At 46.5% G+C, this 26109-nt stretch overlaps 8 protein-coding genes; 3 read left to right on the top strand and 5 right to left on the bottom strand.

Annotated features, from left to right (window-relative positions):
- Positions 1 to 1764: 1764 nt before the first annotated feature.
- On the bottom strand, positions 1765 to 2145 carry GSTUM_00001785001 (uncharacterized protein; the record flags this gene model as incomplete). XM_002835801.2 has 1 exon in its annotated part: positions 1765 to 2145. Exon 1 carries the CDS (start codon positions 1963 to 1965, stop codon positions 1765 to 1767), a length of 201 nt encoding a protein of 66 aa, XP_002835847.1. The 5' UTR covers positions 1966 to 2145.
- A 1667-nt stretch (positions 2146 to 3812) lies between these two features.
- Positions 3813 to 5389, top strand: GSTUM_00001784001 (uncharacterized protein). XM_002835800.2 has 1 exon: positions 3813 to 5389. The coding sequence occupies exon 1, from the start codon at positions 4085 to 4087 to the stop codon at positions 5081 to 5083; it is 999 nt and encodes a 332-aa protein (XP_002835846.1). The 5' UTR covers positions 3813 to 4084; the 3' UTR covers positions 5084 to 5389.
- A 164-nt stretch (positions 5390 to 5553) lies between these two features.
- On the top strand, positions 5554 to 5943 carry GSTUM_00001783001 (uncharacterized protein; the record flags this gene model as incomplete). Its single annotated transcript, XM_002835799.1, has 1 exon — positions 5554 to 5943. The coding sequence occupies one exon, from the start codon at positions 5554 to 5556 to the stop codon at positions 5941 to 5943; it is 390 nt and encodes a 129-aa protein (XP_002835845.1).
- A 404-nt stretch (positions 5944 to 6347) lies between these two features.
- Positions 6348 to 9397, bottom strand: GSTUM_00001782001 (uncharacterized protein). XM_002835798.2 has 1 exon: positions 6348 to 9397. Exon 1 carries the CDS (start codon positions 8982 to 8984, stop codon positions 6597 to 6599), a length of 2388 nt encoding a protein of 795 aa, XP_002835844.1. The 5' UTR covers positions 8985 to 9397; the 3' UTR covers positions 6348 to 6596.
- A 1469-nt stretch (positions 9398 to 10866) lies between these two features.
- GSTUM_00001781001 (uncharacterized protein) lies at positions 10867 to 13128 on the bottom strand. XM_002835797.2 has 8 exons: positions 12865 to 13128; positions 12773 to 12805; positions 12444 to 12525; positions 12266 to 12395; positions 12115 to 12189; positions 11897 to 12042; positions 11394 to 11844; positions 10867 to 11324 (listed from the first exon to the last, which is right to left on the bottom strand). Exons 1-8 carry the CDS (start codon positions 13061 to 13063, stop codon positions 11274 to 11276), a joined length of 1167 nt encoding a protein of 388 aa, XP_002835843.1. The 5' UTR covers positions 13064 to 13128; the 3' UTR covers positions 10867 to 11273.
- Positions 13129 to 17193: 4065 nt separating this feature from the next.
- On the bottom strand, positions 17194 to 18690 carry GSTUM_00001779001 (uncharacterized protein; the record flags this gene model as incomplete). XM_002835796.2 has 1 exon in its annotated part: positions 17194 to 18690. One exon carries the CDS (start codon positions 18688 to 18690, stop codon positions 18349 to 18351), a length of 342 nt encoding a protein of 113 aa, XP_002835842.1. The 3' UTR covers positions 17194 to 18348.
- A 906-nt stretch (positions 18691 to 19596) lies between these two features.
- GSTUM_00001778001 (uncharacterized protein) lies at positions 19597 to 19728 on the top strand (the record flags this gene model as incomplete). Its single annotated transcript, XM_002835795.1, has 1 exon — positions 19597 to 19728. One exon carries the CDS (start codon positions 19597 to 19599, stop codon positions 19726 to 19728), a length of 132 nt encoding a protein of 43 aa, XP_002835841.1.
- A 47-nt stretch (positions 19729 to 19775) lies between these two features.
- On the bottom strand, positions 19776 to 22306 carry GSTUM_00001777001 (uncharacterized protein). XM_002835794.2 has 5 exons: positions 21506 to 22306; positions 21228 to 21455; positions 20746 to 21178; positions 20429 to 20695; positions 19776 to 20380 (listed from the first exon to the last, which is right to left on the bottom strand). Exons 1-5 carry the CDS (start codon positions 21655 to 21657, stop codon positions 20027 to 20029), a joined length of 1434 nt encoding a protein of 477 aa, XP_002835840.1. The 5' UTR covers positions 21658 to 22306; the 3' UTR covers positions 19776 to 20026.
- Between the last annotated feature and the right edge of the window lie 3803 nt (positions 22307 to 26109).

Here is a 26109-nt window from a genome sequence, read left to right as displayed (position 1 = left end):
AGATGCACAATCCGCATTGCCGCAGTAGTGATGGATTAGGGAGGTGTGAGACCGCTTGAAGCGGTATCATCCGATCTCCCAGTCTAAAGGTCGACCATCGTAAAATAATAATGATAATCTGACTCTGATACAAGGGGTTTCATGCGTCTGGGAGAAATGACTCTCTTGTCCATAAAGTCACTAAACCTGAACTCATGGTAGTGCCCATAACGCTACGAGAAACTCAATACTGATCTACATGAGTTCACTATAAACATCTCAGAACGCCGGATTCATAACAAATAGATAAACGTCCAATACTGTGGTAACGCATTAACACTGGCAATTGTCGTCATCATTAGAAGTCAAACAACCTTCCATTACCTGTATAAGCCTACCTATTTTACTATTGATTTATTCCGCAGCCAACCCACCCTCTCAAGCATCACTGAAAACATCTGTAGGAGTTTAATTAGATAGGGATGATATATTAACAAGACTTTGATGTTTTCTATATTTCACTTTCTTTATCAATCGACCTGTAATTATCTCATTCGTACTGATGCCAGTGCACAAGGTATTAATTAATTACTCCTTCTGTGGTCAACTCTCCAAACCATAGAAATTAAATATGGTGACAACTTGAAAGCAATAACTAAATAGCGCAGATAAACTTTGTTTGAAAGTTTAAAGAATAAAGGTTGGAATGACCATTAGTAGAGAGGGCTACTGAATACTATGATATGTTGAGTTCATATAATTAGGAGACACTAGAGAACTCAAAACTCAGAATAAGTATAGGGAATGGCCTATAAAGTAAGCCAACAGATACAGCAAGTGTTACTTACAGGAGTAGTACTAGGGCGAAATGGGGAAGGAAGGTGGTTTATTTGGAAAGAATTGGATAAAGATATGCTATGGCTATTTGGTTCCATGCATAAATCAAAAAGGAAGGGGAAAAACTGTTATCATCTGTTCTAGATTGTGAGGCTGATTGGGGCAAGGCTGATTGGGGCAAGGCTGATTGAATCAAGGCTGATTGAATCAATACAGATTACTGGTGATGTTTATTAGTAAATATATTTCAAGTATAGTATGAAAGCGTGGGGTAGTATACACCGGGAATCTGTAGCAGTTGTGAGACTAAGGACCTGCTAGTAGTAGTGATATTAGATCTATGGAGAGGTTTGTACAAGTCAGGTATTTGAGTAGTAAATAGTGGGGGTTAATAATCTTAGAGGTTATGGAATAGTAATAATTGGATGGAGAATGGAGAGGAGGTCGTATGAAGATAGAGGTAGTATGTTGGAGTGTAGAATCTACTGACAACTTGGTAGGTGGTATTCTACGTTTACTGCACTATATTAGTGTAGTATTACAAGCAAAGGGGAATTGGATAGGATAGATGTGCACAGTATAATGAATTGTATTTTATTATTATTTTCAGTTGGAAAGTGGTTAGTCCTTAGTACTTGTGCATTTAACTTGCTATTCAAACGATTTGTGATTTACAAATATAAGAACAGGTTGAAGAGCCAGAGTATTCAAGCAAAGACCAACTGATCAGGATGATACAGCAATCCTAGAATTTCATTAGTGTGTTGACTCTTCGCAATAAACTGCCACAAAGACAACTATTTTTCAAGTAAAGAGAACTTTGGAAGATCAATGGCCAGGGCTTAGGAAGTGGTGGGTATTTATGATTGAAAACTACCTTCATAGAACACGTGACTAACTACGCGAGCTTCATCAAACTAGTTTTAGATAAAGAATTGCCTTGAATAGTTATTCAGAGCCCCATGTTGCTCGAATTGCGCTTTTTGTAGAATCGTCCACGCCCAAACTGCTGATGCGGGGGGGGGGGGTTATTTGGTTTCCTATGGATGGTGCTACGACGTTCACACAGAAAGTTCTAACCTGAGCCAAATTATGAGGGAGGGAGAGATTATTTTTGTTGACTCGCCGGTCTTGTGTTTCGTCGTCCATTGTATTTCGAGTAATGGAGCCGGTTCTAGTTTTGATCCAAGTTTGGTCGACATTGTGATCTGGAACAGGTATATTCTAAGACGGATTATGGCCGAAATGGTTATAACAAAATCCTAGTTAACGAAGCATTATACCGATATTCAAGGTAAAGGAGACAGGCAGCTTTTTGTTGTGTTTGTGAGCTAGTGTTAGGTGTTAGCTCCTCTTCGTATAGTGGAGTTACGGAATTATTGAGTTTCTAAGCTTCCTTGTATCATAACAAGCAAGTGCCAATTCATTTGCTCATTGGTGCTTATCTTCCCTCTTATTTCGTTTTATGCCCCCCTAGGTTTTCCCTAGCATAACCAAATACTTGATACTGCTTAATTGGTCACAGAAGAAAAAAACTCAATTCTATACTTTCTCCAATTCATCAAACTTCTCATATATTCTCCTATCTGTGAGGGCCAAGATATGATTGGAAAGAGAAAGGTTGGGGGGGGGTGAACCGAGCTCGGGACGAGGCAAATTCAATAAACTCTTCTATTGGTGTTTCAAAGCACTTGGATATCCTGGATGCTGAATTTTTACTTCAACTGCGCCACCTATTACAAAACACGCTAGCTCCCGCCAGAAGAGCATCCAGGGCGTAGCATCCATACAACGTAACAACCCACCTCATAGAATAACGGCCTGGGGGATACCCAAAAGCTTCCCGTATCTTGGAGCTGGCGATAGCAGATGGCTCTCCTAGATCTTACATCTGCCTCTCCAACGCGCAAGATTACATAATTCGTCATGGTCGGCCGGGATATTAATTCTCAATATCAGCAAACCCAACAAAGACGCTGCAGCCCATTCAGATTCGTTTCACTCAAAAACATAGACTTCCAGTTGGCATGGAAGGCCAAGATGTGCGGGGCTAATAACCAAGGCCCTTTCCCTAATCTCGTCATATCGTTAGGAACCCTTGCCAAGAATTTTTCTTCATTGTCCGGAGTTGCGAGTGACCTTATATGACCAACTGATATACCGGTGGCTGTCGACCAGAGATGAGCTGCCGATGGAACTTCAAAGTCATAAAGGAACCTTGAGCCAAGATCACCTGTGAGGCGAGGAGGAAAAGACATAGCGGCGGTGGTGGGGACAAGCACGAGGGAGCTCCTTTGGAGGGCTAGCAAACAGTCGCAGGGGGAGGATCTGGATGCCATGATTTGTTTGAACTCAGCCTTGGGAGTTTCCTCACTTATTACCTGAGAGATTTTGAGGTAAACAAATCATCGGATCGCGTTAATTCCGGGCTCAAGGTAACCACTGGCTTCACTGGCACTGGCACCGCCTTACTATCCCTTGGCCGGCGATCGATCCAGAATGCGCACCCGCTTCCAGGTATCAACTCTCGGTGACAGAATACTAGTCACTCCGACAGTGAATGATGTAATTTGCCTTTCATATGATAAAATGGAAATGAAAGTGCGGTGGTACACCACAGCCACGTCTCGTTGGTAAACCGAGCACCTGGGTAGCCTCCGGTCTTTGGTTTGCCAACAACACTTAGGATGATCTCATCTGCGGTGTGATCATTGTGATGTGTCTGTTTACTGACGCGATCTGCCAAAGTGGAAGGAATCTTACAGTAATCTGTTCTCTGCTGGGTGGAACGATGAAAGCGAAGTGTGTCACCCATCCAGTTTTTTTCTCAAGTACTTTCCAGTTCCGGCAGTGGCTGCGGGATGGTGCATGGGAAGGAAAGAGCCTTGTGATGGTTTGTTGATTTAGGGCTGTGAGAAGTGATGAGTACGTCAACTCTGGGAGGAAAGTATTACCTTTATAAGCCCCGCTTGCACCAGGATAAACCCCGGCGAATTCAGACTCTTTCCTCTTCAACGAACAAAAATAAAGAGAAAAGAAAGGTTGTTCAACACCACCAATATTGACAGTTTCTCGAACTACTTCAATTCTGCCTCCCTCTTTGTATCAGGCCTTTCTATCCAGTATGGGGAATCTGCAATCTAGGCCAAACCACATAATTGAGATATACTGGGGCCGAGAGCGATTGATTGCGCATCGCATCTCCTGGCTCATAGCTCGGTTTCCGAACACTTCTCATCTCCGACCTTTTGTCAAGTTAAATAGCCCAATGCGAGGGTACTCCTATCTCGACCTGGCCCCTAGAGAAAACGACGAAGTGCTGTGGTTAAAGGGCTGGAAAGGGTCCTACAATAATGGGTCCAAACACAACGCATCACTCCGAGAGGCGGTTGAGCTATTACTTGAGGACGGGGTGGGTTCGTACAACCTCAAACTCGGTCATCTGTTCCAGAGTGACAGCAGAAGGGGGGTTCCCTTTCCCATTCGCAAGTTCCAAGATCTTATCGAAGCTCTGGTCAACATAGGCATATCAGTTGGCTGTCTCCGGAGCGGCATCAGGCCTATTTCAAATTTCCTAGAGGCTGCATATATGGACCGCCGAAGCTTCTTCAGACACAACGCGACTATACCTGAAGCAGTGAGATTTCTCACAATCGGCCACAGGCTGAGATCAAGACAGATGATACAAGATTTTATGTTTATTGTTCTCTCTGGGTTCGAGGTGGCGTTTCCCAAGTCTCGAGTTGATGACGGCGCCGACCCTCGCTTGGGTATTCAGCGCAGCTGCCCGGGCATGGACCGGGACCTTTGGGAATACTTAAAAAATCAACATAGCGAGTACCAGCATAGGAAGCGCAAAAGGGAGAGACAGCTTCGCGACTACTTCGCGACCATGGGAAAAAGCTCCGATAATTCTATTTTCCTCTCTGTGAGACCTAGCGCCCTCATAGATCTAGTCTCCTCGGCAAGCACCAGCGTGAAATCCAGAACACAGCCCTGGGAGATGCAAAGCCTTAGAAAACGAGACCAGGTCGTTGTCGAAGTGAAAACTGTTGGTAATAACAATGACCCTCGTAGAGCGCAACGGGATCCAAATCGTGAGCATGAACGTCGTCACGAACGTGGGCAATTTGAGCATATACTAGCACGATACATGGACCGTTTCGCCCAGGAGGAAAGACAGCGACGATACGATAATATTTTGCCGTGGGAAGTCCACCTGCATGGCGGAGGCCGGCGCCTGGAGAGAGGGGAAGATGACATCTAAGTCGATGCCCACCCCGGTAAGTTGACTATGGCATGCCATGTCCCTTTAGACACTTGGGATGGGAGGCAACCTCATGTGTTGGCCTGGGTGGGTTATGGCTGGGACGAGTGCTTGAGGCTGTAATCTCTAGATAGATATTTCTTTACCCTGGGACTGGCATCGCACATAGAGGGGGACGCTTGGAGTTTGTTGCAGGGGCTGGTGGTTAAGTTTCTCGGGGTACTTAAAGCTACATCTGGTGTTCGTGTTTTTCTACCTTTGAATCAATAAAAGTCCTAGAAATTGGCGGAACGCTTTTCTCTTTTCTCTTTTTCTCCCTTAGACCAATATCCCGCGCGAGGATAGACGGTGCCAAATCTTTCCAGTTTCTGTCCCATTCTCGCGCCGGCGGAAGAAGAGGTATCAGCATGTCAATGTTGAAAGACATCCTCGTAGTCCGTCAGCGGTTCCATAGCCTAGTTAGTTGACGCATGGTGACCATATCAAGAGGTGTTAACGTCGACGCCGAGGATTCGACGCATGATAGTCTACTCCTGGAACCACCATTGACTCTCCCTTTTTTACTTCTTGTTATCCTAACAGCTAAGAGCAATGACTACCATCCCAGCCACAAAATCGGTGGTGAGCTGTTACTCGGGAGCACCCCTGAACACCCCTTTCAGCCCAGGTATCATACAAGCCTTGCATATCACAAGCCGGCAGTTGTAAAATACCATTGCTTAAACCCGAAATTAAAATTAATTGGAGATAGGAGTATAATAGATATATCATGGCCGTATGTTCACGGAAGGGATAAGAGGCCGCACGCCACTTGCCGCCTCTTCGAGTATGCACTTTCGAGCTGGAGTGGCAGAACCTGAGGCAGCGGGGAGCCAGTCGGTTCCAGAAATTCGAGCTATTAGCGCAGTCTGGAGGCACTTTCGGGTGAGACTGAGAAGGTCTTTGGGCTCGGTGGAAATGCGTGTGGGTTGAACTTATTGTCTTCGTTCTCTATAGTTTTCGTAATCTAGTCCCTGTGTTTAGATAATGCTGGGGTATCGATATGTTTAAGGGTCATGAGCTTGTCACTCGCTGTTCCGAAAAGAAAAGAAAGCTTGGCCCAATGGAGCGGAATTCCATGTTTGTGGATAAATTTATAGTAACACCGGGAAGGTTAAAACTCCTCAAACGCCGAGAAAGCCCAGCCCGATAATCGCCAGGGACTAGCATGTTCAAACGAGATTTTTGTTCTTTTGTTTGGGGATCGTAATGAAACTCCATATCCTAACTCTGTATAACCGGACTAAACCTTTCGGTGTTCATTCTTATTCCAATGCATAGTATTGCGCTAACCCTTGAATGTTCTCGCTAGATTACATGGCAAACGACAGACATAGTGAGTGGTGGTATGTGTAGCATAATTAAACGTAAGAATCAATGAAGTCCATCGGTAGAAAATAACAAAATAAACGGTAGGAAAAAGAGACGCCAACAAAAACCTCCGCCGATTACGAAACAAAGCAATCCACACCCCTCAAGACGGCCCCTTCTTTCCCTCCTTGAACAGCCACCCCGCAAGCTTATCTGACCAACCCACTCCCTCTCCGAGTCCAAATCCAATAACAGGGTGCTTGAACCCTCCCCGCAACGCTGCGAATCCCAACGCTATGATAACCCCAACCCCAAGGACTCCCCACACTAGTATCCTCCTCATACCCCCCTCTCTACTCCTCACTTCCTTGGGATGTGGGTGGGTTGTGATTGTCTGGGATTGTTGGCCGGGTGGAGTAGAGGGGTTTTCGGGTGCTATTACTTCGGCGGTGGTCGTGCCGCCGGGGGAGCATACGGAGAGGAGTGGTTGTTGCTGGGTTTCTTTTGTGTGCGTGAAGCAGTTGTCCCCTTTGTCGGGGTGCCCGTGGCGTACGCTATCTCGAATACTAGACGTGCGGCTAGGGTCCCTATTGGCGGGCTGCTCATTGCGATGCATGCTCCCTGATGCAGTGGGATTTTCCTCTTCCTTCCCACGTTGGCGGTGTTCAAGGCCACCGATGCTAGAACCGAATTCACTATTTCTAGGTTTTGTTTGATCTAACCAGCGGCTTTTGGATGTCTTCTGGTCAGCTTGGTCTTGTAGATCCCCGTGGGAATACCGTCGATGTCTGTCGGGATGAGAACTAGGGTACCGAAACTCGCCACTTTTCATGGTAATTCGGCCCAGCTCTTCTACTTCTGGCCTCGTGCCATCTCCGCCCTGAAATGGCCTCGAAGGGCGCCGCCGGTGTGTCCTGTGTCTGTCGGGATGTGAACTAGGTAATCCGCCAACGTTGTAACCGAAGTCACCCGTTTCTATGGTAAAATTGCCCAATTCCCGAGATTCAGCAGTTCCGTTTGCAGCTGGTGTTTTCCCGCTTGTATCATCTGACCTCTGACACTCGCTAGTCTCTGCACCTGCGCCCAATCCTCGAGCATCCGCTCCATGAGTCTTGTGTCTGCCCGGATCGAAGCTGGACTGGCCTCCAACGTTATATCTAAATTCGCCACTCTCGATAGTTATGTTTCCTAGTTCTGGTGGCTTAGAAGTACTTTCTACCCCTACATACGGAAGCTGATTTTCCGAGGCTAGGCCGCCCGGCGCATGGGCATTATTTGACGCGGGTTTGTCATGGTTCCTATTATCAATAGCTCTATCGTGGCCCTCGGTTATACCAATATTATATCCAAACTCCCCAACTACATCAGCGATCTTCTCAAGCTCCTCAGTCTCAGGATTTAGCCTGGATTTTTGAGTAGGGCTTGGTGACTTCCCTACGGGCTGGTTCTGTTTCTCATGAATAGTTCTGTCCTGGTCCTTAATAGACCCGGATTCTCCCAGGTTGTCAGAAACTTTCCAGAGCTCTTTTGTCCCGGAGTTTTCTCCAGACTTCTGGGCCAGTTGGAATTTAATTCCTGTGGGCTGGCCATGTCGCTTATCATCAGTTGGTATGTCGTGGCCTTTAGATCTTTCAAGATTATATCCAGGTTCTGCGGAGACGTCGGGGATCTTCTCGAGTTCTTTGTCCTGTGGGCCAGTTGATCCCTCTCGTGAGCTCGATTCCGATGGCTCAGGAGCAAATGAAACTCTTTTTGCCGGTGGTTTGTCGTGCTGTTTGCTGTTGATCGCTCTGTCATGGCCTTCAGTTGCTCCACCATTGTGCCCGATATCTATGGACTTGAGGTCAGTGCTGCTGGCCTCGCGCGCCATGTCGCTGGGTGAGGTTTCCTTAATCTCGGGAAGATGCCGAGGTGAAAGAGCAGAATATCGGCCTCTTGTATTGTGCTCTCGATCCAGTACCCGAGCTGAAAGTTTTGCCTCCCCTTCGTCGGCCTTTGGAGCTCCCTTAACCCCTCCACTATACTCCAAAATCTCTCCGGTCTCCGTCGGTCCTTCCACCCCACCCTCCGCTTCCACGGCTTCGGCCTCCCTCCCATTTTTGTCTGAAACCCCCGAGTCCCGAATGGCCCCATCTCTCTCAGCACTCGTTCCAATTCCGACCCCTCCAATCTCCTCCGGCTGGAGCTCGACAGTCGTGCGCTCCTTCGCTTCAGGTATGAGAGGACTTCCCATGCCGCCGACGTTGACACCAATGTCTCCTGACCAAAGTCCCGCTGCGGCGCCAAGTATCCCTTTCGTACCAGTCGTGTCGGTAGCTCTACCAGCAGGACCTTTCTCCCCCATCTCCTTAGACCTAGCCCTATCTCCACTACCGCCCCCTTCACTCCCATCTCCATCCCCATCTCTCCCGAACCGATCCCTATAAGGCTCAGGCACTGCGACCCAGGGGTGAGAAATCTCCCTGGGTGGCTGCACAGTTGACGACGGCAGAGGGGGCTTCGAAAAGTTCGATTCACGTTCCCCCCTTCCCTCCTCCTCATTCGAGTCCATGATGTTCGCTTTCTGATTGTTCCCCGTTTCCTTAAGCTTCTTCAGTTTCTCTCCTTGACTATAGGTGGTGGGTTGGTGTTGCCGGGGGCACCGTGAAGTGGTGAGTTTAAGTGGGTGAAATACAGTCGTTTCCCACGGCCCAGCTAAGGGCGCCAGCACAGCTGCAGGGGGGTAGACTAAGCGGAAAAGGTGGGATTGGGGAAATATGGGGTACAGGTACCTGAGTGCTCGGGGTGAGAAAAATTGTCAGCGTAAGCGGAGAAAGCGTTTTGCAAAAGGTTTGCATCCGTCGCTATCTCTCTTTGCGGGCGAGCTTTTCAAAATCCTAGTCGATCCATCTGAATAATCTCTTTCCCCAAGTACCGGTACTAAAGCATTTCCACTGGCGTACTTGCATTTACACAAGTATGACGAGAGAGAGAGAGTTACATGTTTTTTCTAGAATTCTGTAAAAGGGTGGTTGACGGAAGAGTGATGTCAGATGAAGATGATATCATTGAGTGGGAGGCAATCTGTGGGCTGATGGTTACCGTAACCCGTTCTGAGGCGCTGGCTCTCTTTCAACCTCCTAACTCCAAGAGGTATAGTAGCAAGTATGGTCTATCACCGATAATTCGCGAACCGGAGACCGGAAAAGCCAACCTTCCGTGAATATGTCCCTCTTAGCGATAGTTACCCTAACCCTGACCATCTCGCAAATACACTCCTTTATGCTACTTGTGCCATAGGATACCGAGGTATCCGTAGTCTACACCCCGGAGAAACGATGCATTGAGCACTCCAGCAGACAATTTACGATATGAGTACTCGCACTGTAAAAGCCTCACCTACTCGAGTACCGTACTCGTACCGGCAGCTGTGCGCCCTATCACCTCAAATTGCACGAGTCTTTCAAAATGTGCTTAGCGAAACGGGCTGATGCCAGAAAATCTGGTACTGTACTGTACGAGTACAGTACTCCAACACCTCGTGCTCGCCAAGTAAATTACGCAAACCAATAAATGCAGGATCGTGAGACTCAGTCTACCCTACCGGTATTTTACAAGTAAGTACGAGTAAATTTACGATCGTGAGGAATAGCCTCGTGCGTGCATTCTGCTACTATACCTTGTAGAGTCCTCGCCGCGGGGCTTTCCGGCGGGGGGAGTGCTCGTGGGATCTCCCCGAATTCAGCGATGGAGATTTCTGAATTTCTGTTTTTTTCTTTCTTTTTTTTCTTTCGCATTTTAAATTAACCGATCCACGATCCGGTCCGACCACTTATGATACTTCCCGTCCAATAGGTTTTATTCATGCTCTCAGCTTTAATGTTGAGTTAGAACCCAGCGACCATGGTATCATACGTGTCTAAGCACCAGTATTGTATTGTACTGTATCTAACCGGGAGAGTTGAATTAAAAAAAAAAAAAAAAAAAAGCTCCTCCTGCAGATCTGATTTCTCCCAAAGTTCAGATCCCTCCATCGAAAAAAAAAAATAGCCGGATATGATACACATATTATTATAGCAGTTACTCTTCTGACAGTTGTACTGACAACAAGAATTCAGTATGACAGGAGGCCCGCATGTTGAGCTGTAGTATAACCAAGAAATGCAATTCTGCAATGTTCCAAAACGGCCTTTAAGGTTGGAAAAATTCCATCTTTGTGGGATGTCCGACGGGTTCCTTACTACAGGAATCACTGTTTATCACTCACTGTGGGCAGTCAGACCTCGCTTTACTGCTATGATATGATACCGGAGATACCGGTGGCTTTCAGATCCCGCCAGAACCAAGCGATGGCTCAAACCAGGGAACAAAAAATCGGGGAGAATTAACTCAAGGGCCTGTTCGGTATGTCCATCGTATTCATTATGATAGTGAAGGGTTGTAAACGGCATATATGTTCATAAAAAAAACATAATCATAATATATTATTTCTGAAAACATAAATGTCGGTATGACCAGGATATAATAGATGCCCCATGGGAGATTAATATGATAATATCCCAGTTTAATAGAGAAACCCTCATTGTGCTACCCACAGTGGTAGTCACCATCCATCTAATAACATCTAACTTGTGTCATTGAGAAATATGCAATAAAAATGTAGCATATTTTTTAGCCATGTCGAGCACCCCCTCAATATAGAAGTTTGAGGAATTTATGCCATAAAAACCACTTTTATGGAATAAAAGTGACATGCCGAACAGGCCCTAACATGTGTATTTCTGCTATTCTATGCTGCATTGTATGCGTCCCTCATTTGCGATTATGATTATGATTATTGTTATTGTTATCACCATTATTATTATGCTGTATCTAGTCTGTAAACGAAAGCGAGTAGCCGGCCAAGGTTCAACTAAGGGTCGATCTCCAATCAGTAACAGATTTTGCCAAGGCATCGCAATCGTTGAGGAGTGGTATTTACCCATTTGGTATCCAATTGCTTCAAGTCGGCAACTCCCAAATTGGAGGCATCGACAGTGAGCTCCTCCTTCAGGAGATCAATCAAGTACTGCACACCTTCCCTGCCAAACACGTTGGAGTACATAAAGGGCCTTCCGAGGCCAACAGCCTTCACGCCGAGAGCCAGAAGCTTCAAGATGTCAGTTCCATATCTGACACCACCGTCGGCGAACACAAAGGTCTCGCTGAAGACCTCTGGCGCGTTCTCGTGAATCTCGATGGCTACTTCAAGCGGGGATTGTGAAGTATCGAGTTGGCGGGCACCGTGGTTGGAGAGGTAGATTCCCGGTGCACCATGCTTAATCGCAAGAAGCGCGTCCTCGACGGATTGGATCCCTTTCGGGATGACGGGCAATGAGGTCATATTTCTCAACGCCTGGTACGACTCCCAAGTGAATTCCGGGTCAGAGTCACTGCGTATGTCAGTATCGCCCACAACGATTACTCGTGGATGAGATTACACACGTGGTCGAAGGCCAGCCGTACCGGCTTTCGCGTGTACGCACACCGTGAACCGGGTTGTCCACTGTAACAAAGATCCCCTTGAAGCCGGCCGCTTCGATGCGCTTGACATCGCTGGCGAGTTTGGTCTTGTTGCGAGAGACATAAAGCTAAGAAATCTATTAGCGCATGATCCGCAGAACCTTTCCTAAACTGGCGCAGCCCGACAGGTTTTAACCCACTTGGTGAAACATGACTTGGCCGGGCACTGCAACAGCTGCGATTTCTTCAATTTTCTTGGTAGCGCTTAAGCTGGGCTATCGGAACTATTGATCAGTACCAGTATATCTCGGGATCCGGATTGCTCGACAATCTTGGAGGCGGGAGAAATACTGCATAGAGGATATTCTCCGCACCAGCCGCTTCGGCAAGGTTGAGCTCAGCCCGAGGGTGGGTGAGACCTGCACGGGCCGCGGGAGCAATGAAGAATGGTGCAGTGAATTTGTGCCCGAAAATTGTTGTGCTAGCCGAGTGTCAGCGTGCGTGGGCAAGATGGAGAGGGTGGTTTTACTTGAGCGAAATATTGGTAACATCAATAAGAGTTCGGGGACGAAGCTTGACTTGGCTAAAGATCTCCAGCGAGCGTCGATACGCTGGAAACTTGTTAACATTGCGCCCGTCTACAAGTCTTAATACCATAAAACTTTGAATAATTGGATAGTGCGCTACCTAGTACAAAATTCCCTTCTCTAGAAAGGGGCAAAAAACACAGTAGAAACACTGTCCCTTTCCCCTTGCGAGACAGATCTTACTGAGGGAGGAAAGCCCAACGGCGTACCGGTAGCACACCGTCCAATTATTCAAGTTTTTATAGTATCATAGTTGTAAAGAAATGCATACCAAATTCCCCAGCAGCGCCAGTTCTGTAGTAAGCTTAAGACCACAGTTGTTAGTATGCAATCGACGTGCAGTCTGTGGATTGGCCAACTCACCATAATCCGAGACATTCATAAAGTGACGAGCAACCGCCTCAAAATCAGGAATTGCCTTGATACTGTTCAAGGTAGGAAGCTGTCCAGTGGGAACAGCTCCATCATTGAATCCAGTATCAGGCTCATTTAGGAAGGGAGTAACAGCAAAGGCACCAGGCGCCGAAGCGGAGAAGAGAAAGAAAAGAATAGCGGCACGCATCCTGAATGGGTGAATTGCCTTTGCAGAAAGATCCTTCGAACAGTGCGCTGGGGCAAAAGTGGAGCGGTCACTTGAGGATGCGAGAACAAGGAGGAGGGGATTAAGAACCTTCAAATACTTTCTCATGACCAACAGTAAGGCTGGCGCTCCGGTGGACTGGTAGGCATCTATGGGCTAGTGCATAAAAACCCGCAGGGGTTTGGTCAGTGCAGTTGTGTTACCGGTATTATCATTGCTAGAGTTTATATGTGCCTGGGGTTAAGGATAAGTGAGGGGAGCTTTCTCGGATTGGCTCCTGGGCCGATTAGCCAATCAATGAGCCGAATATTGGGGAGCCATGATGGCAGTGTTTTCCTGTCTTTCTTGCACCGCATGGTTACACATCCATAATTTTGTCCAGTAAGAATCGTGTTCGCCTCACCCCCCTGAGTATGCCTTACAAAGTATCCGACTGCCAGTTCCTAAGTCGATAAATTTATTATCCTTGAGGCTCGTATAAAGATTATCTGTTGCATGAGGGGAAGATTACTCTACTCTATCCTGTGACACCACCAAACTCCGAGATCTTGTCTTAGTATTGGTACTGTACATCACTCGAGTGGATCTACTCGAGTAGTACCGGACGCTAGGTTCCCGAATACCCTTCGGGAAGAGGACAGCATTTCGATTCTCCCAGCAGACTGCGTCACCCATCCCAGATAGTGCTGTCGATTTCATATAAGGGTCAAGATCGAAATAATGGTATGGTACTGTACATAACCATGATCTCAGTAACAGTGTGCGCCTCGGAAGCTCGAGATCCGGAGGGATCTCAATTTCTGATTACCTCAGTCAATTCCGAACGAATATAATCGACAGATGAGGTACCGTACTTGACCCCCCATCTCAACGCGGCTATCAAAAACACAAATCTCTCAAGGCTCTTGAACAATGGAGGTCTTGCATTTCTAGACAAGCTGGTTGCGGCGCGCCACTAATCCTAGCAAAGATCAACCTCAACACCCCTACGGTACTCCATACCGCTTTTTTATGCTGGACCCTTGTGCCAGCAACTGGAAGATAGTGGGTAAGAACTCTTTTCTCGGGAATCCCCACCCCCACCGCCAAAACCCTTAACCAGAGGTTTCAGGCCAGTTCAGATGACCCCAAACAGAGGTTTTCACAGTCAAATATTGTGGGTCGCATCGGGGGCTGCTTAACCATTATTGTAATATTCGATTATTCATTCCTCTCGTTTCACGAACCCCGTGTCACTTACTCAAAAAGGGAGCCACCTTCTGCACTCGTGCCGTACCGTATTTTTATCGTACTGCGCTGCGGTATCGCAACCTAAAGTCAGACTGGAGCTAAGGGCTCGCAGCACTTTAAGCAAATAGCGAAAGACAATTGGGAAGACATTCCTCACCGATAATCCAGCTTCTGCGAAGAGATAATAGATGATTATAAACAAGCCCAAAGGGCCATCCGATGCGATCTGGACATCCCGATATACTGGCAGGGGTCTTGGATCGGTGCAAGGCTAAATACCGTACAGTACTCTACTGTGCTCTGTGCTCGCATTCTTAGCACACGGGGCAGGTGCAACCAACGACGAACAATGCATGCGCCATGAGAATTGATTCATGAACCTACCCGGGGTTTATCTCACCTCGGAGCTGAGAGACGGTAAATCTTTTCAATTTAATACGGACGGAGGGTAGAAGCAGAAATGAGTCCTAGCTGTCAACAGAACCGGGAAGCTATGTTTTAAGCCACTATCCGCCGTGCTCGTTGGTTGTCTCGGCTCCCAAGAAACTAGACTACTCGAGCGCAGGCACAGATAACCACACTCACGACGAAACCGGGCGGAGGACGAACAGGGACAAGTATTATCATAATATTATGTCATAGCAAGTAACTTCTTGTTACCCTACTTTGACAATTTGCGTCCTATCGTACCGAATCCACAAATACCCCTGTGCGTAAGCCTGCTAGCCTGATTCCCCGAGCTGACGGACAGTAGGGAGTATCGAGTATCATACCGGTATATCATACAAGTAAATCACCGGGTACTGTGGGGCTCAAAATCTGCTCTGTGGATTTTGAAGTGCCCCTGATTTTTTTACATGGAGTTTAGATAGGGAAGTTGTCAAGTTTCTCCACTCCTCGTCTCTGTCGATAACAACCGAATGGAAGGTACGTCATCGAACATCTTGAAAATACGAACGAACCCGAACAAGTGCGCAAGTGAAGTAGTCTACACTGGATGAGAAATGCTTCAAGTCACCCAACGTTGAATAACGAAATTAAATGAATATGAAGCTTTGATTGAGCTATTGCGATTTTTTTTTTTTTAAAAAAAAAGGCAGTTACAGTAATTTGACAATGCCAATTCTTTACTATTAATAGACTAGTTAATATGCCAAGACCTTAAAATAGCCGCCTATTAAAGACCCTGGGAGTTAACCAACAACTACCGTAGTAAGCTAATGTAAACGTTATTGTGGTCCGGTCTAAGTGTCCCACCACCATATACTCGAGTATGACTGTATGATACCATAAAATCTCCCGCAATCCGCTATCGGATAATCAGCGGAAACCGGAAGCATTAGCTCACGGTGGGTTTGGTTCCCAAGTTAACCGAATTGCGAAAACTCACATGTTATCAATGAGGCCCAACTCACCCCAAGAGCCAAGGCTAGCGCGCGCCAATTCTCCTCACCAGCTCTTTGTCTCTGAGCCCGGAAACTAGAGGCCTCCCAGAGATGGCGAATCGCAAGAGCTGTTATGGTACCAGGACATGGAGCAGGGATCCGTACTCGTGTCCTGGGGTATCATGGTGTATGCCTTTTGTCGACCAGATACATATCCCGACTGACTGACTTCAATAGTTCTGCTCCGAGGGACGACAATTTCCAACTCAGAAATATCTACCTACCGGTAGTCTATGTCCTTGTAGCTAAGCAGTTCAAATACAGGGAGGGTAATGACCTAGGAAGATACTACTACGGTGGTACGAGTACTAGTACAGCAGGGGCCCTTTAGTGTCTTGGAACTTTATGCAACGTACGAGTATATTGCGATAACAAGTGCACAGCGCTACTCTTAGTAACAATGCGTTCTCTGTATCGCCAGCAAACCTATTTTTCCGGGGATGCACTAGTACTCGTCAAGAAGCTCCTCCGTCGCCAACACCATGGGGTATGCAGGCAAGGGGTTGCATGACCGCGTGGTGAGGGGACCGGTGAGGACCCTGGAGTTCAGAGTACGGTGTGTCTAATTGACCGGGAAGTGGGTCAGACGCGGAAGCGAATCGCTCGCTCTATATTTGGATTTTGCTCAAATCCTCACTGTGCAGGGGTTAAGCACAGCCTCACGCCAATTAACGAGATTCCAAAAGACCCCATTCCTTCGCAAGATAGAGCTCCGTTAGAGCGGAGACTACGGATCTCAAGAGACTTTACAGTGCCAGGAAATACTTTCTGGGATCCCAGACTTCCTCTTCCTGGTATTGGATCTCGATTGGGGTTTCAGTATTTCTACTTTTCTGACGCATTTTGACCGGTTTGCCCACCGGCCCAACGGGTTTGGTCTGTCGAACCGCCTCTCATTGGCTCGACGCACCTATCGACCACTCAGAGAGCAGGACCCCCGCTCCAGCCACTGAGGCCAACCGCCTTTCACATCTGGCCAAGGAAGTGCGCTACCGGACAACTAGTCCGATCGTCTCGGGGGAGATATCTGATCTGTCTTGTCCATCACTATCATTGACCAATCACCTCTTGCAAAACCCCCGACGAGAAATCCGTAATAGTTAAGATTAAAGCAAGTGGTCAGACTATTGCCTATAATTACTGGTACGATAGTTGAAAAAAACTCTATCAGGTACTCAAGTATCTGGACATACGCTTTTCCGGTGCCAGTTTCAAAAAGGACGAATGGATCTGGTGATCGTGGGTCCACGTTTTAACATGGCCCATAACAAAACAGCCTTTCCGCCCCAAGCCCACCTAGAGCAAGACTGAGAGTGTGTAGCGATGGGAGAAGTCCAAGTCGTGAGTGCGATCCCAATTTCCCGGTTGAATAGAAGGCCTCATCCTATTGCCAGGTATAAGTTAAGTTGTAGCCAGTGTTGGACCGCCAGCAGGCTACCGTACCGGTATACATGAAAGATTGGGTTGTCAGTTACAGTAGAACCTTTTTAAGGAATATCGGTCTCAGTATGATACCAACCAGGTAGTGTTTGTCTTTTGAAAGGGTTGCATTCCCGACACTATCTGAGTACCGGTATTGCAGGGTACAATGTCTATCTCAGATAGTCAGAGCCTAGGGTTCAATGGAGCGCGGGTTACCGTCGGGTAGTTGCATGAGCATGTAAGCCAAAGATTTCACCGGCTAGAGGGCTATGCACAAATCCCTCACTCTGTTGTGAAAGGAGGTGTGACATAATACACACAGGAAGGGGAAATATCTCGGTTGACCATCTGCTTAACCTGGGAATATGAGAGGACGTCAGCACTCGGGGGGGGGGGGTGATTTGGCTTAGGATCTGGTTCCTAAAGGTCTCTCTCTCATCATCATATATTTGCCCCTATAATCTGAGACATCTCCAGTATCTCTAGCGGTGTGGGATTTACGAAGGAGAGTTCAGTCCAGTTATCCCTATCCAACCGTCATTATTTGCTTTCCCATGTATAATATGCGCTTTCAAATGAATTCTTCCAATGTCAATACGTTTGGGAGTGGGGTAATGTCATAAAAGGGTCCATGTCTTTGTCCCGTACTCGAGTCTCTCCGGTACGATACCTCGATCATGCAAAGTTAGTATTCACAATGTGACGGTCCGTCCATTGCCTTGCCAAGATAACTGATGCGAAAACCCTTAGAGACGACAGTGCAAACTGCAACTACACCAGTGACTCCCCGCAATTCCCACACGAGGTACCATATGGCCCCCACTTCGGAGGAACCAACACACAAATCCGGGTGCAGGGAATATTTACCTTCCTCAAGGTTCCACTTCCCCCGGATCCAACCGCAGTACCCTTCTCCCCTCCCTTCCTCCTTCCCAATCCGCCAGATGGTATAGCTGGCTTCTCAAGGGGAAAGCAGCGGAATCATTCTTCACCACCCGCGATCTCCTAATCACCGCCCTTTAACCCCGAAACTACCCCACCCCTTCCTCCCACTTGCAAACCCACTCTTTACCTGTACAACCTAAACCTCGACTCCCCAATCTCTACCTCGAAAACCTGCACCTGCCTCGTCGAGCAATGCAGACGCGCCACCGCCGCAATAACCGGCAATCAGGCGGCAATGAGAAGGTGCAATCGGCGGTGGGTCAGCGAGTGTACGGTACTATTACTGATTCGATAGAGCTCCCTGGAGTAGCCGTGTGGAGTTGGCAGCGACTGGGATGCGAGTTGGAGTTGGAGCGAGGCATGATCGCGATATTGGGTCTGTGTCCAAAATGGATGATTGGGGGGATAGTATTTGGGTTGTGAGTGGAAACGAGTATTAGAGGTTGGTAGGGGAGGATCGTAAGCTGGCTGATTGGGTTTTCTTGGTTCTTTTGCTTCTTCTTGGTTATATGTGCGAGTGAGGAGGGTGCTCGCTCTAGACAGGCATGATTGACGGAGTGACGGCATGGCCAGAGCATGCCGAGGTGAGAGGCAACATGGCACTCAAATGCTAGCGGGAGCTCCGCCAAAAAAGATGATTAGAGAAGCGAGAAATTGGCGTTCTGGTAGGGTTTCCGGAAGGTCAGGAGTCTGGGTGAGTGACGAGCCGTGTCTGCACTGTGGGTATTGAAGGAATAGAAATCAATTCTGGTAGTTGTCTTCTCGGAAGACGTTCGCGGCGCCCCCCACCCTTTCGGCGAGAACACCCTAGTCCGGAAGGTAGGGGGGTATAGAAAAACACCTTTTTATACCCCTCCAAGACAGACAGCCACCACCCCGGACACTCCTGACCACGATCACTGCATGAACCCTACCCAAACTAACAAATACTAATATACAAGTGCTGTAAACCGCTTTGAAAACAGCAAGTGTATGAGTATGGAATAAAGAATTAATCATTTCTGGAGGCCGCAAGGTATCTGATGTTACCCAATAGTAATTATTTACTAAACTAATGTATAATACGAATCTGGTAACAAAAATCACCAGTATCTATAGTGTAAGTGTACAGTACGGTACTTGCACTGCACCAAAAATAGCCAACTTAAAGCCGTTGAATTCCCAAAGAATATCATACAAAAAATACTAGCACAGGCTTCGGAACAATGCCAACTTTTCATACTCAAAATCTTAGTTTTCTAGTAAAGACAAATTGATTTTTTGGAAGCTAAAATTATTCAATTGAAGTTTTTCTCGCGAGGGGCGCCAAGACCTAATGTCACCTTTTGCTCTTTTGTCCATGGACATCCTAGAAAATGAGATATTTATTTGTGATGACCTGGAAGAGAAAAACCAAGGAATTATTCTCTTGGACAATGAAGTAAATTTTGGGTTTTATCGATGGAATAGGGGTGGTGTTATAACGTTGTCAACATGACTACCGGTACTATTACAAGCACCACCCACCTATCATACCGAACCCATTCCCTGCGAGATCTATCGTACGGGCAACAGAGCAGAGAGAAAGAGCCCGAGAATCTCCGACCCGTACGTCAAAAACCTTAAAAATTGATAAGAAAGGGAGCACTCGGTAAAAAAAAAATTTGCTCAAATTCAAATGCCAAAGGCGTAAACCCATATTTCTTATTTGAGGTAATTCAAACATCAATAAATATCAAAGCCGAGTCTTGCAATCAATTTCCTCGAAGAGCTCTTATAGATGGCTCCTTTGAATTCAGGGATAGCACTCCCTTGGTATTTGCAAGCACAAATATGACCCTCCGTGCACATTCCTTCGCAGTCCAGATAAAAGAAAATTACCAGGAAATTCATAAACGATACACATCTCATATCTCATAACCACCTAAACCTTGTCAATAGCCTTCGTTACCTTCTCTTTCTCGTCCCAATCCCCACCCAGTTCCCTTACAGTTCCACCCTCGGTCAAGTCCCTCCCCAAATTTTCCGGTCCAACAAATACCAGGACAGTGAGGTAAACAAACACACATCCCATGAAGACTGCCATGACCTTTCCGTAATCGTAACGCAGGACACCTCCCGGTCCGTCTTGAAGGGGGAACTTCTCGCCGATAGTGGCTTCGATGGTGGATGATGCGGAGGAGGCAAGGTTTCCAAGTTGATAGGCTGTTCCGACGATGGTAGTACGAGCACCTTGGGGAGAGAGTTCGAGAAGGTGGATTGGGACGACGCCCCATGCCTGCAACAATCAGCTCTACCCTCAGAAATAGAACGGAGAAGCACATACCCCCTGCACGCAAAATTGCATCCAGAATGCCGCGGGGATAACCCCATCACTCCTGATGAAGCAGTATGGGTATACAAGTGCACCACCGACGGTGCAGACGACGATTATGCTCAACCTTCGACCAAACATTTGCGAGAGGTAACCGACTATGGTTCCGCCCAGCATCGCACCGAGGTTCGCGATAACTTGGGTAACAGTGATTTTGTTTTTTGAGAATTCAAGTTGGTTTTCCAACATGGTCGGATAAAGGTCTTGGGAGCCATGGGACTAGGTCATGTGAGTCCTGGCTTCAATCAGAGATGGGAAAGATAGGATACCATAAAGTTGAAGCCAGCCATCATTAGAACAAGATAGATCAAAAGGAGCCAATGCTTCTTAAACCCTACTTTGGCTTCTTTCCAGACAGTCTTTTCAATGCCTTCTACACCTTCGCGACGTTCTCTCCTCATCGCCCGTCGTTCAAGAAAGCTATTTGTCTCCGGAAGATATAACCGAAAAGCAATGATCAGGACTGGAGGGCATGCCCCAAACCAGAACAAGGGCCTCCATTCATGAGGTGTTGTGTTGACAAGGGCACGAGCGAATACTGTAGCTAGAAGATAACCAAAGGAATAACCCTGTTGTAGCATGCCCGAGAGTATACCACGAGCTTCATTGGGTGCGTCCTCGAGAGCGGTTGAAGCGCAATTACCATACAATCCCCCCATGGCAATACCGAATACGGAACGAACTCCCAGAAATTGCTCATAGCTAAGAAATCGTAAGCTTGAGCCACTAAAAAAGAGGTCGGACAACGAACGTATTACAGAAACTAGCTGACAATTCCAAAATAATGAACAAAACGATATTGGCTATAAACGGCCATTTCCTTCCCCACTTGTCTGCAGCCATACCGAAGGAGATGGCACCGACACTTCGCAACATCAATACCAAAGTTATGCCCCATGTGATGTCGGCCTTGGACCTATGGAACGTTTTCGCAAGTGACGTGATAGTCATAGATACTAAGAAAAAGTCGAACGCGTCCCTAATACATCCGTTATTCCCACATGCTAGAGAGATACACGGGTGATATACCATGTCCATCCGATGAAACCTATTAGGAAAAATTGCCACTGTCTCCAATTCAACTGGCGAAGGACGGTAATCGGGTTGGGGGGTATGTTCCCCGGTGGATTGAGAGTACTGATGCGGGTGGCCACATACTGTCTTGCACTCATTCGGGGCATGATTCCTATTCTTTGACTGGTTGGCAGAGGGGCAGGGAAGTAAGCGTGAATATGAAAGACAGCACGGGGGAGGGTTTGGATTTATATGGTTTCCTTCTCCCGGTGTTCGCTGATTTGTGGAGCCTTGACTTGATTGGCACAGAGGGTGATATCTCCACCCTTCAGTAGAGGGCAGAATAACAAATCGACTCAGGGTGATAGAAGAAGGTGGCCTCCTCCTCCTCCAAATGTTACCACATTAGTCGGCTACAAGACCGTTATGCGGGATAAGTTCGCAGTCCACTGTACTCGTATCTTAAACACCTGATGCTCAGTGTAAGGTGTGCTTGCCCCCATCAGCATAACAGGTCCCGTATTGAGTGACGTATTCGCCTAGATGTGCTATCCGTTTCATAGTTTACTCATCCACGATACCAGTTCCCAACGGTGATGAAGATATTGGTACCCCCCCGTAGAGTTGAGGAGAAGATCACCAGTCCGAGGTAACGCAGATATGACGGCGCATCGCTCCATTTTGGGGTATGATGTTGAATGAGTTACTCGTAAACCGTCCTCCAAACTCGACCAAAGGCTTGATAAGCTAAGTAAACACCAATAAGTATCATCCGGAGGGTAAACCGAAGAGTAGAAGCAGATTTTTACCCTACATCCCTATTTTAATACGGGGGGCTGCGGAGAGGAGGGCAATCCTGCCCCACGAGTGATGGTGGAATGATGTGGAGAAGGGTGAGCTTTTTCCTTGCCATTTTCGACTGCAGGAGTTTTAATACTGCAGATACTGGGCGCATGTGCTAAGCTTGGCTAGTAAAAGTCTCGGCTAAAGCTTGTTTTTCTGCCAAGTGGTGGGCCGACTTAACCGATCGAATTTGCGGCGGTAACTTAGACTAGCCCTGGCTTGGCGATGGGAGGCGTCCTCTGATTTAACAGGACTTTGCGATATCATAGCAACATCATTTGAGTATGATAACATCTCCTGTAGCAGAGCTAACAGGTAACGCGCCGTAAAAACTCGTACTCCACTATCTCCGTCAGTTCTCTAACCCCCGCATTCAGAGCAAAAAACGCCTCAAGAAGGAATAGCATTTACCTATAGAGTATGAGTGCTCTACTCGTAGCAGACTCAGCGCAAACATGTCCGACGGATACAATAATAATATTACGAGGCCCTATAACCCGCCTCCATCAATACCTCACTGCCCCCCGATCCGCTCCCGACACCCGAGGTCCCTGGACAAGTGAGGTACGATATGATAGTTTCTAAATCTGAAGAGTGGAATGACTGTCGCTTTCCAATAGTGACCTCACTGCAAAAAGCTTATTCAAGAAACTTGAACTCCGGTGGACTGGCATGTGTACCTAGGTATGGAGGTTAGTGATGAGAAGGACAGGAGGCTCAAACTGCCAGATTCGGGGCTCCATGCACAATTCCAGCCAAATTAAATCATTTTTTAGACCCCCCAAACGGTATTGAGCACCTCCATCCACTCTATCACTAACCTCTGAGCACTGTAGAGAAGCCATGACGCTCACCTCCGCAAGTCATTGGCATGAGTGAGTTCACCTCCTATCTCTCCCGAAGGCTGTCCAGTCGCCACCACCGGCACCACTGCCCAGGAAGCTGTCTCGCAGTAAAAACCGAGTGCACACAAATGCTAAACCATCGTGTGCGCCATAGGAGCAAAATACCACCCCAAACAGCTGGTGAGCCGTCCCCAGATCAGTAATCCCAACCCATATTCTAGGGTATAGGTCTTAAAATCACCATTTGGAGTTATCAATCACGGTGAAAGGCCAACCTTATCCGTTAGGCAACGTTCTACGAGTACTCGATTAGTGTCGAGGACAGTGAGCTCGACAGTAAAGGTAAGTTAAGCCCTCGGAGCATCTGTTTTCACCTCGATGGCAACGTTTGCTCTCCGCAATAGAAAGCCCAGGGACGGAAGGGGCCCGGAGAAGTTCTGACGAAGTTTACATAATTCCGACAGCCCTTTTTTTTTTTATCATCATGTATTCTTTGTTAAGGTACAAGAACTCGCATGCAGCACTAGCTATGACATAAACAAAACCTTAATCCCAAAACAAATATAACAAAGGAAACCAAACCAGTGCCTACAACTGTCGCGAACAACCCATATCGCAAAATGCATGAAGCTTATATATGGAGAAAACCTCAACCTAAATGCAAGGTAACCAGCATAAAGGAAAATAAACAAGCAAAACCTTCTCAACAACTCTTAAGTGGAGCGGGACTGGACCTCTGAGGGGGCAGGTGTTAGGAAAACTGGGATCTGATGCCTAGGAACCACCCTAAGTAGGATAACCTCACTTGGAATTGGAATCTCCGGTCTCCAACACCCCCCTCCAGCCTCCTTAAGGGGCCCACATGTCATCATACATATCGATCTCAGTTGTGTCCTGTGACTATAATGTCACAGAATTGAAGGTGTAGGAATAACACTGTATATGTCACTGCTGTCAGTCTGACCAGATCCTGTTCTCAGGTTATATGAGAGGAGACCTTTGGCTAGGTCTGGGAAGTGGAATGGAGTACATCTGTCAACTATCCAGAGAGTTACTAGACTTTGAAGATGTGATGCCTTTGGTATAGGCCGTAAGCAATTGGACATTTTCTTACAAAGAGATGGTATCGAATGGTAAAAGATCTCAATGAGAAGCCAATACATAGGCACCTACCTTATAATAACCAGAAGAGTCTAGAACTTCGAGAAACACTATAACAGAAGTCAATAGACTTCACGGAGTGTTATAATTGGGTTCGGGGATGTACTAAAGTTGCGGGAATAATTCCTAATACTAGAACTGCAATTGAAATCCTGTTACCCAGAGCAATCAAGAGTTGCCAACCATGGGATTATCTGTCGATCTGGTAGAATAGCTTCCTGCAAATTAGTAGGAAGTCTTTCAGAAGAGATCTATCAGTTGGATATGGAGTTATGGAGGTTAGATGTTAGATGATCTAAGAAGGTTGCAATTATAGCTATCTTCACAGATACAACCCGCAGATGAAACTGATTATTTCATCAATGACAAAGACAATTGAGGCCAACTCAGTTCAACTTGAGAACTAGGCTATAAGTCTAAAGACTCTGATGATCGAATAATTACTATTGGGAACATCATAATTCCTTGTTAGCTATATCGTAATTACCGAAGAGGATGTGGTGGTTTTTAGGGTCTACAAGTGTTCGCACTTTTGAAAAATACTTGATGATATAAGAGAGGTACAGTCATGTCTGTAAAGTCTTCATACCCCAGTGCGGCAACGGTGTTGTCCTCCATCCCCATAACAACCACCTCTACTGTAACGTGTTCGCAAGGTGCTAATCACGTTATCGGTAGTAGATACGATAGTTGGCAGGTGGCCTGCTCTTCCAGAGAGGAGGCGAGAGCTGAGAACTAAAGGAGGTTTTGAGGGTGTACTGAGGAAACAAAGAAGTAACCATTCAACCAAGTATATTGAAATACTGTCTGTCGAAGTCTGCCTTTTCTATCGTAGAAACAGGCGGTCTTTAAATACACAAATCTGTTCATGTCCAGCATGAACGAAACTAATCAAAGGTATCAATCGATACACTTTGGTAAAGCTCTTTAAGTATCAAAGCGATACTTAAAACAAAACATAAAACAAAACCAAGTATCAAACGATACTTAAAACAAACCAAGTATCAAACGATACTTAAAACAAACCAAGTATCAAACGATACTTAAAACAAACCAAGTATCAAAGTGATACTTAAAACAAAACATAAAACAAAACCAATAACCGAGTACCCGTACCGGTTACATCTACCATGACCCCCCCACATACCAGAAGAGCTAGAGAAGATCAAAATAAGGAAATTTATACCCTGTATAAATATACTGATATGGGGTATAATAAAATTTCTAAGGTTATAGGTATCTCTAAGGCAATGATTCAATCAGTAGTCAAAAGAGCTGAATCAAGAGATGGAAATACCCATGATGCCCCCAGATCTGGAAGACTAACAACACTTACCCCTCAAAAAAAAAAGATAGTGGAGTCTATTATTGATGCTGAGCCTCATTTAGCATTATGCGACATTATCAAAAAAGCAAATATTGGTCTGGGAAAGACATCTGTAGATAAGATTATATTAGAAGCTAGTTTTAAGCTTCTGATACCTAGAAAAAAACCTTTTTTGGAGGAAAGGACAGAAGGAGAAGAGAAAGGAGTTTGCTAGGAGAAGGAGGAATTGGAGGGGTGCATGAAATTCGGTTGTTTTTGTGGATAAAGCCACCATTATCTATGATCCAAATCCTACTGGCAGGAAGGTCAGTGTTAGACCTGGTGAAGAGCTGGAAGAAAAAAACTTGAAGCCTAGCTTTAAGTCTGGGAGGACTAGTATTGGGGTCTATGCTGCAATCATGAAGGGTGGCAGGACTGAGTTAATTCTTGTGAGGAAGAGGGGG

Source organism: Tuber melanosporum (genome assembly GCF_000151645.1).
Source record: "Tuber melanosporum whole genome shotgun sequence assembly, scaffold_118, strain Mel28".
Taxonomy (NCBI): Eukaryota; Fungi; Ascomycota; class Pezizomycetes; order Pezizales; family Tuberaceae; genus Tuber; species Tuber melanosporum.
Note: the sequence above shows the minus strand (reverse complement) of the source record. Positions and strands in the feature narration are given on the sequence as shown.

Excerpts from the sequence above, each read along its gene's own strand:
- GSTUM_00001782001 (XM_002835798.2), bottom strand. The coding sequence starts at position 8,984 with ATGGACTCGAATGAGGAGGAGGGAAGGGGGGAACGTGAATCGAACTTT.
- GSTUM_00001784001 (XM_002835800.2), top strand. The coding sequence starts at position 4,085 with ATGCGAGGGTACTCCTATCTCGACCTGGCCCCTAGAGAAAACGACGAA.
- GSTUM_00001777001 (XM_002835794.2), bottom strand. The coding sequence starts at position 21,657 with ATGCCCCGAATGAGTGCAAGACAGTATGTGGCCACCCGCATCAGTACT. Across the intron at positions 20,696-20,745 it reads TGGCTGGCTTCAACTTTATG|TCCCATGGCTCCCAAGACCT; the intron begins GTATCCTATCTT and ends CACATGACCTAG. Across the intron at positions 20,381-20,428 it reads TGCAATTTTGCGTGCAGGGG|GCATGGGGCGTCGTCCCAAT; the intron begins GTATGTGCTTCT and ends TGATTGTTGCAG.
- GSTUM_00001781001 (XM_002835797.2), bottom strand. The coding sequence starts at position 13,063 with ATGCGTGCCGCTATTCTTTTCTTTCTCTTCTCCGCTTCGGCGCCTGGT. Across the intron at positions 12,396-12,443 it reads GTTACCAATATTTCGCTCAA|CACAACAATTTTCGGGCACA; the intron begins GTAAAACCACCC and ends ACACTCGGCTAG. Across the intron at positions 12,043-12,114 it reads GCCAAGTCATGTTTCACCAA|CTTTATGTCTCTCGCAACAA; the intron begins GTGGGTTAAAAC and ends TAGATTTCTTAG.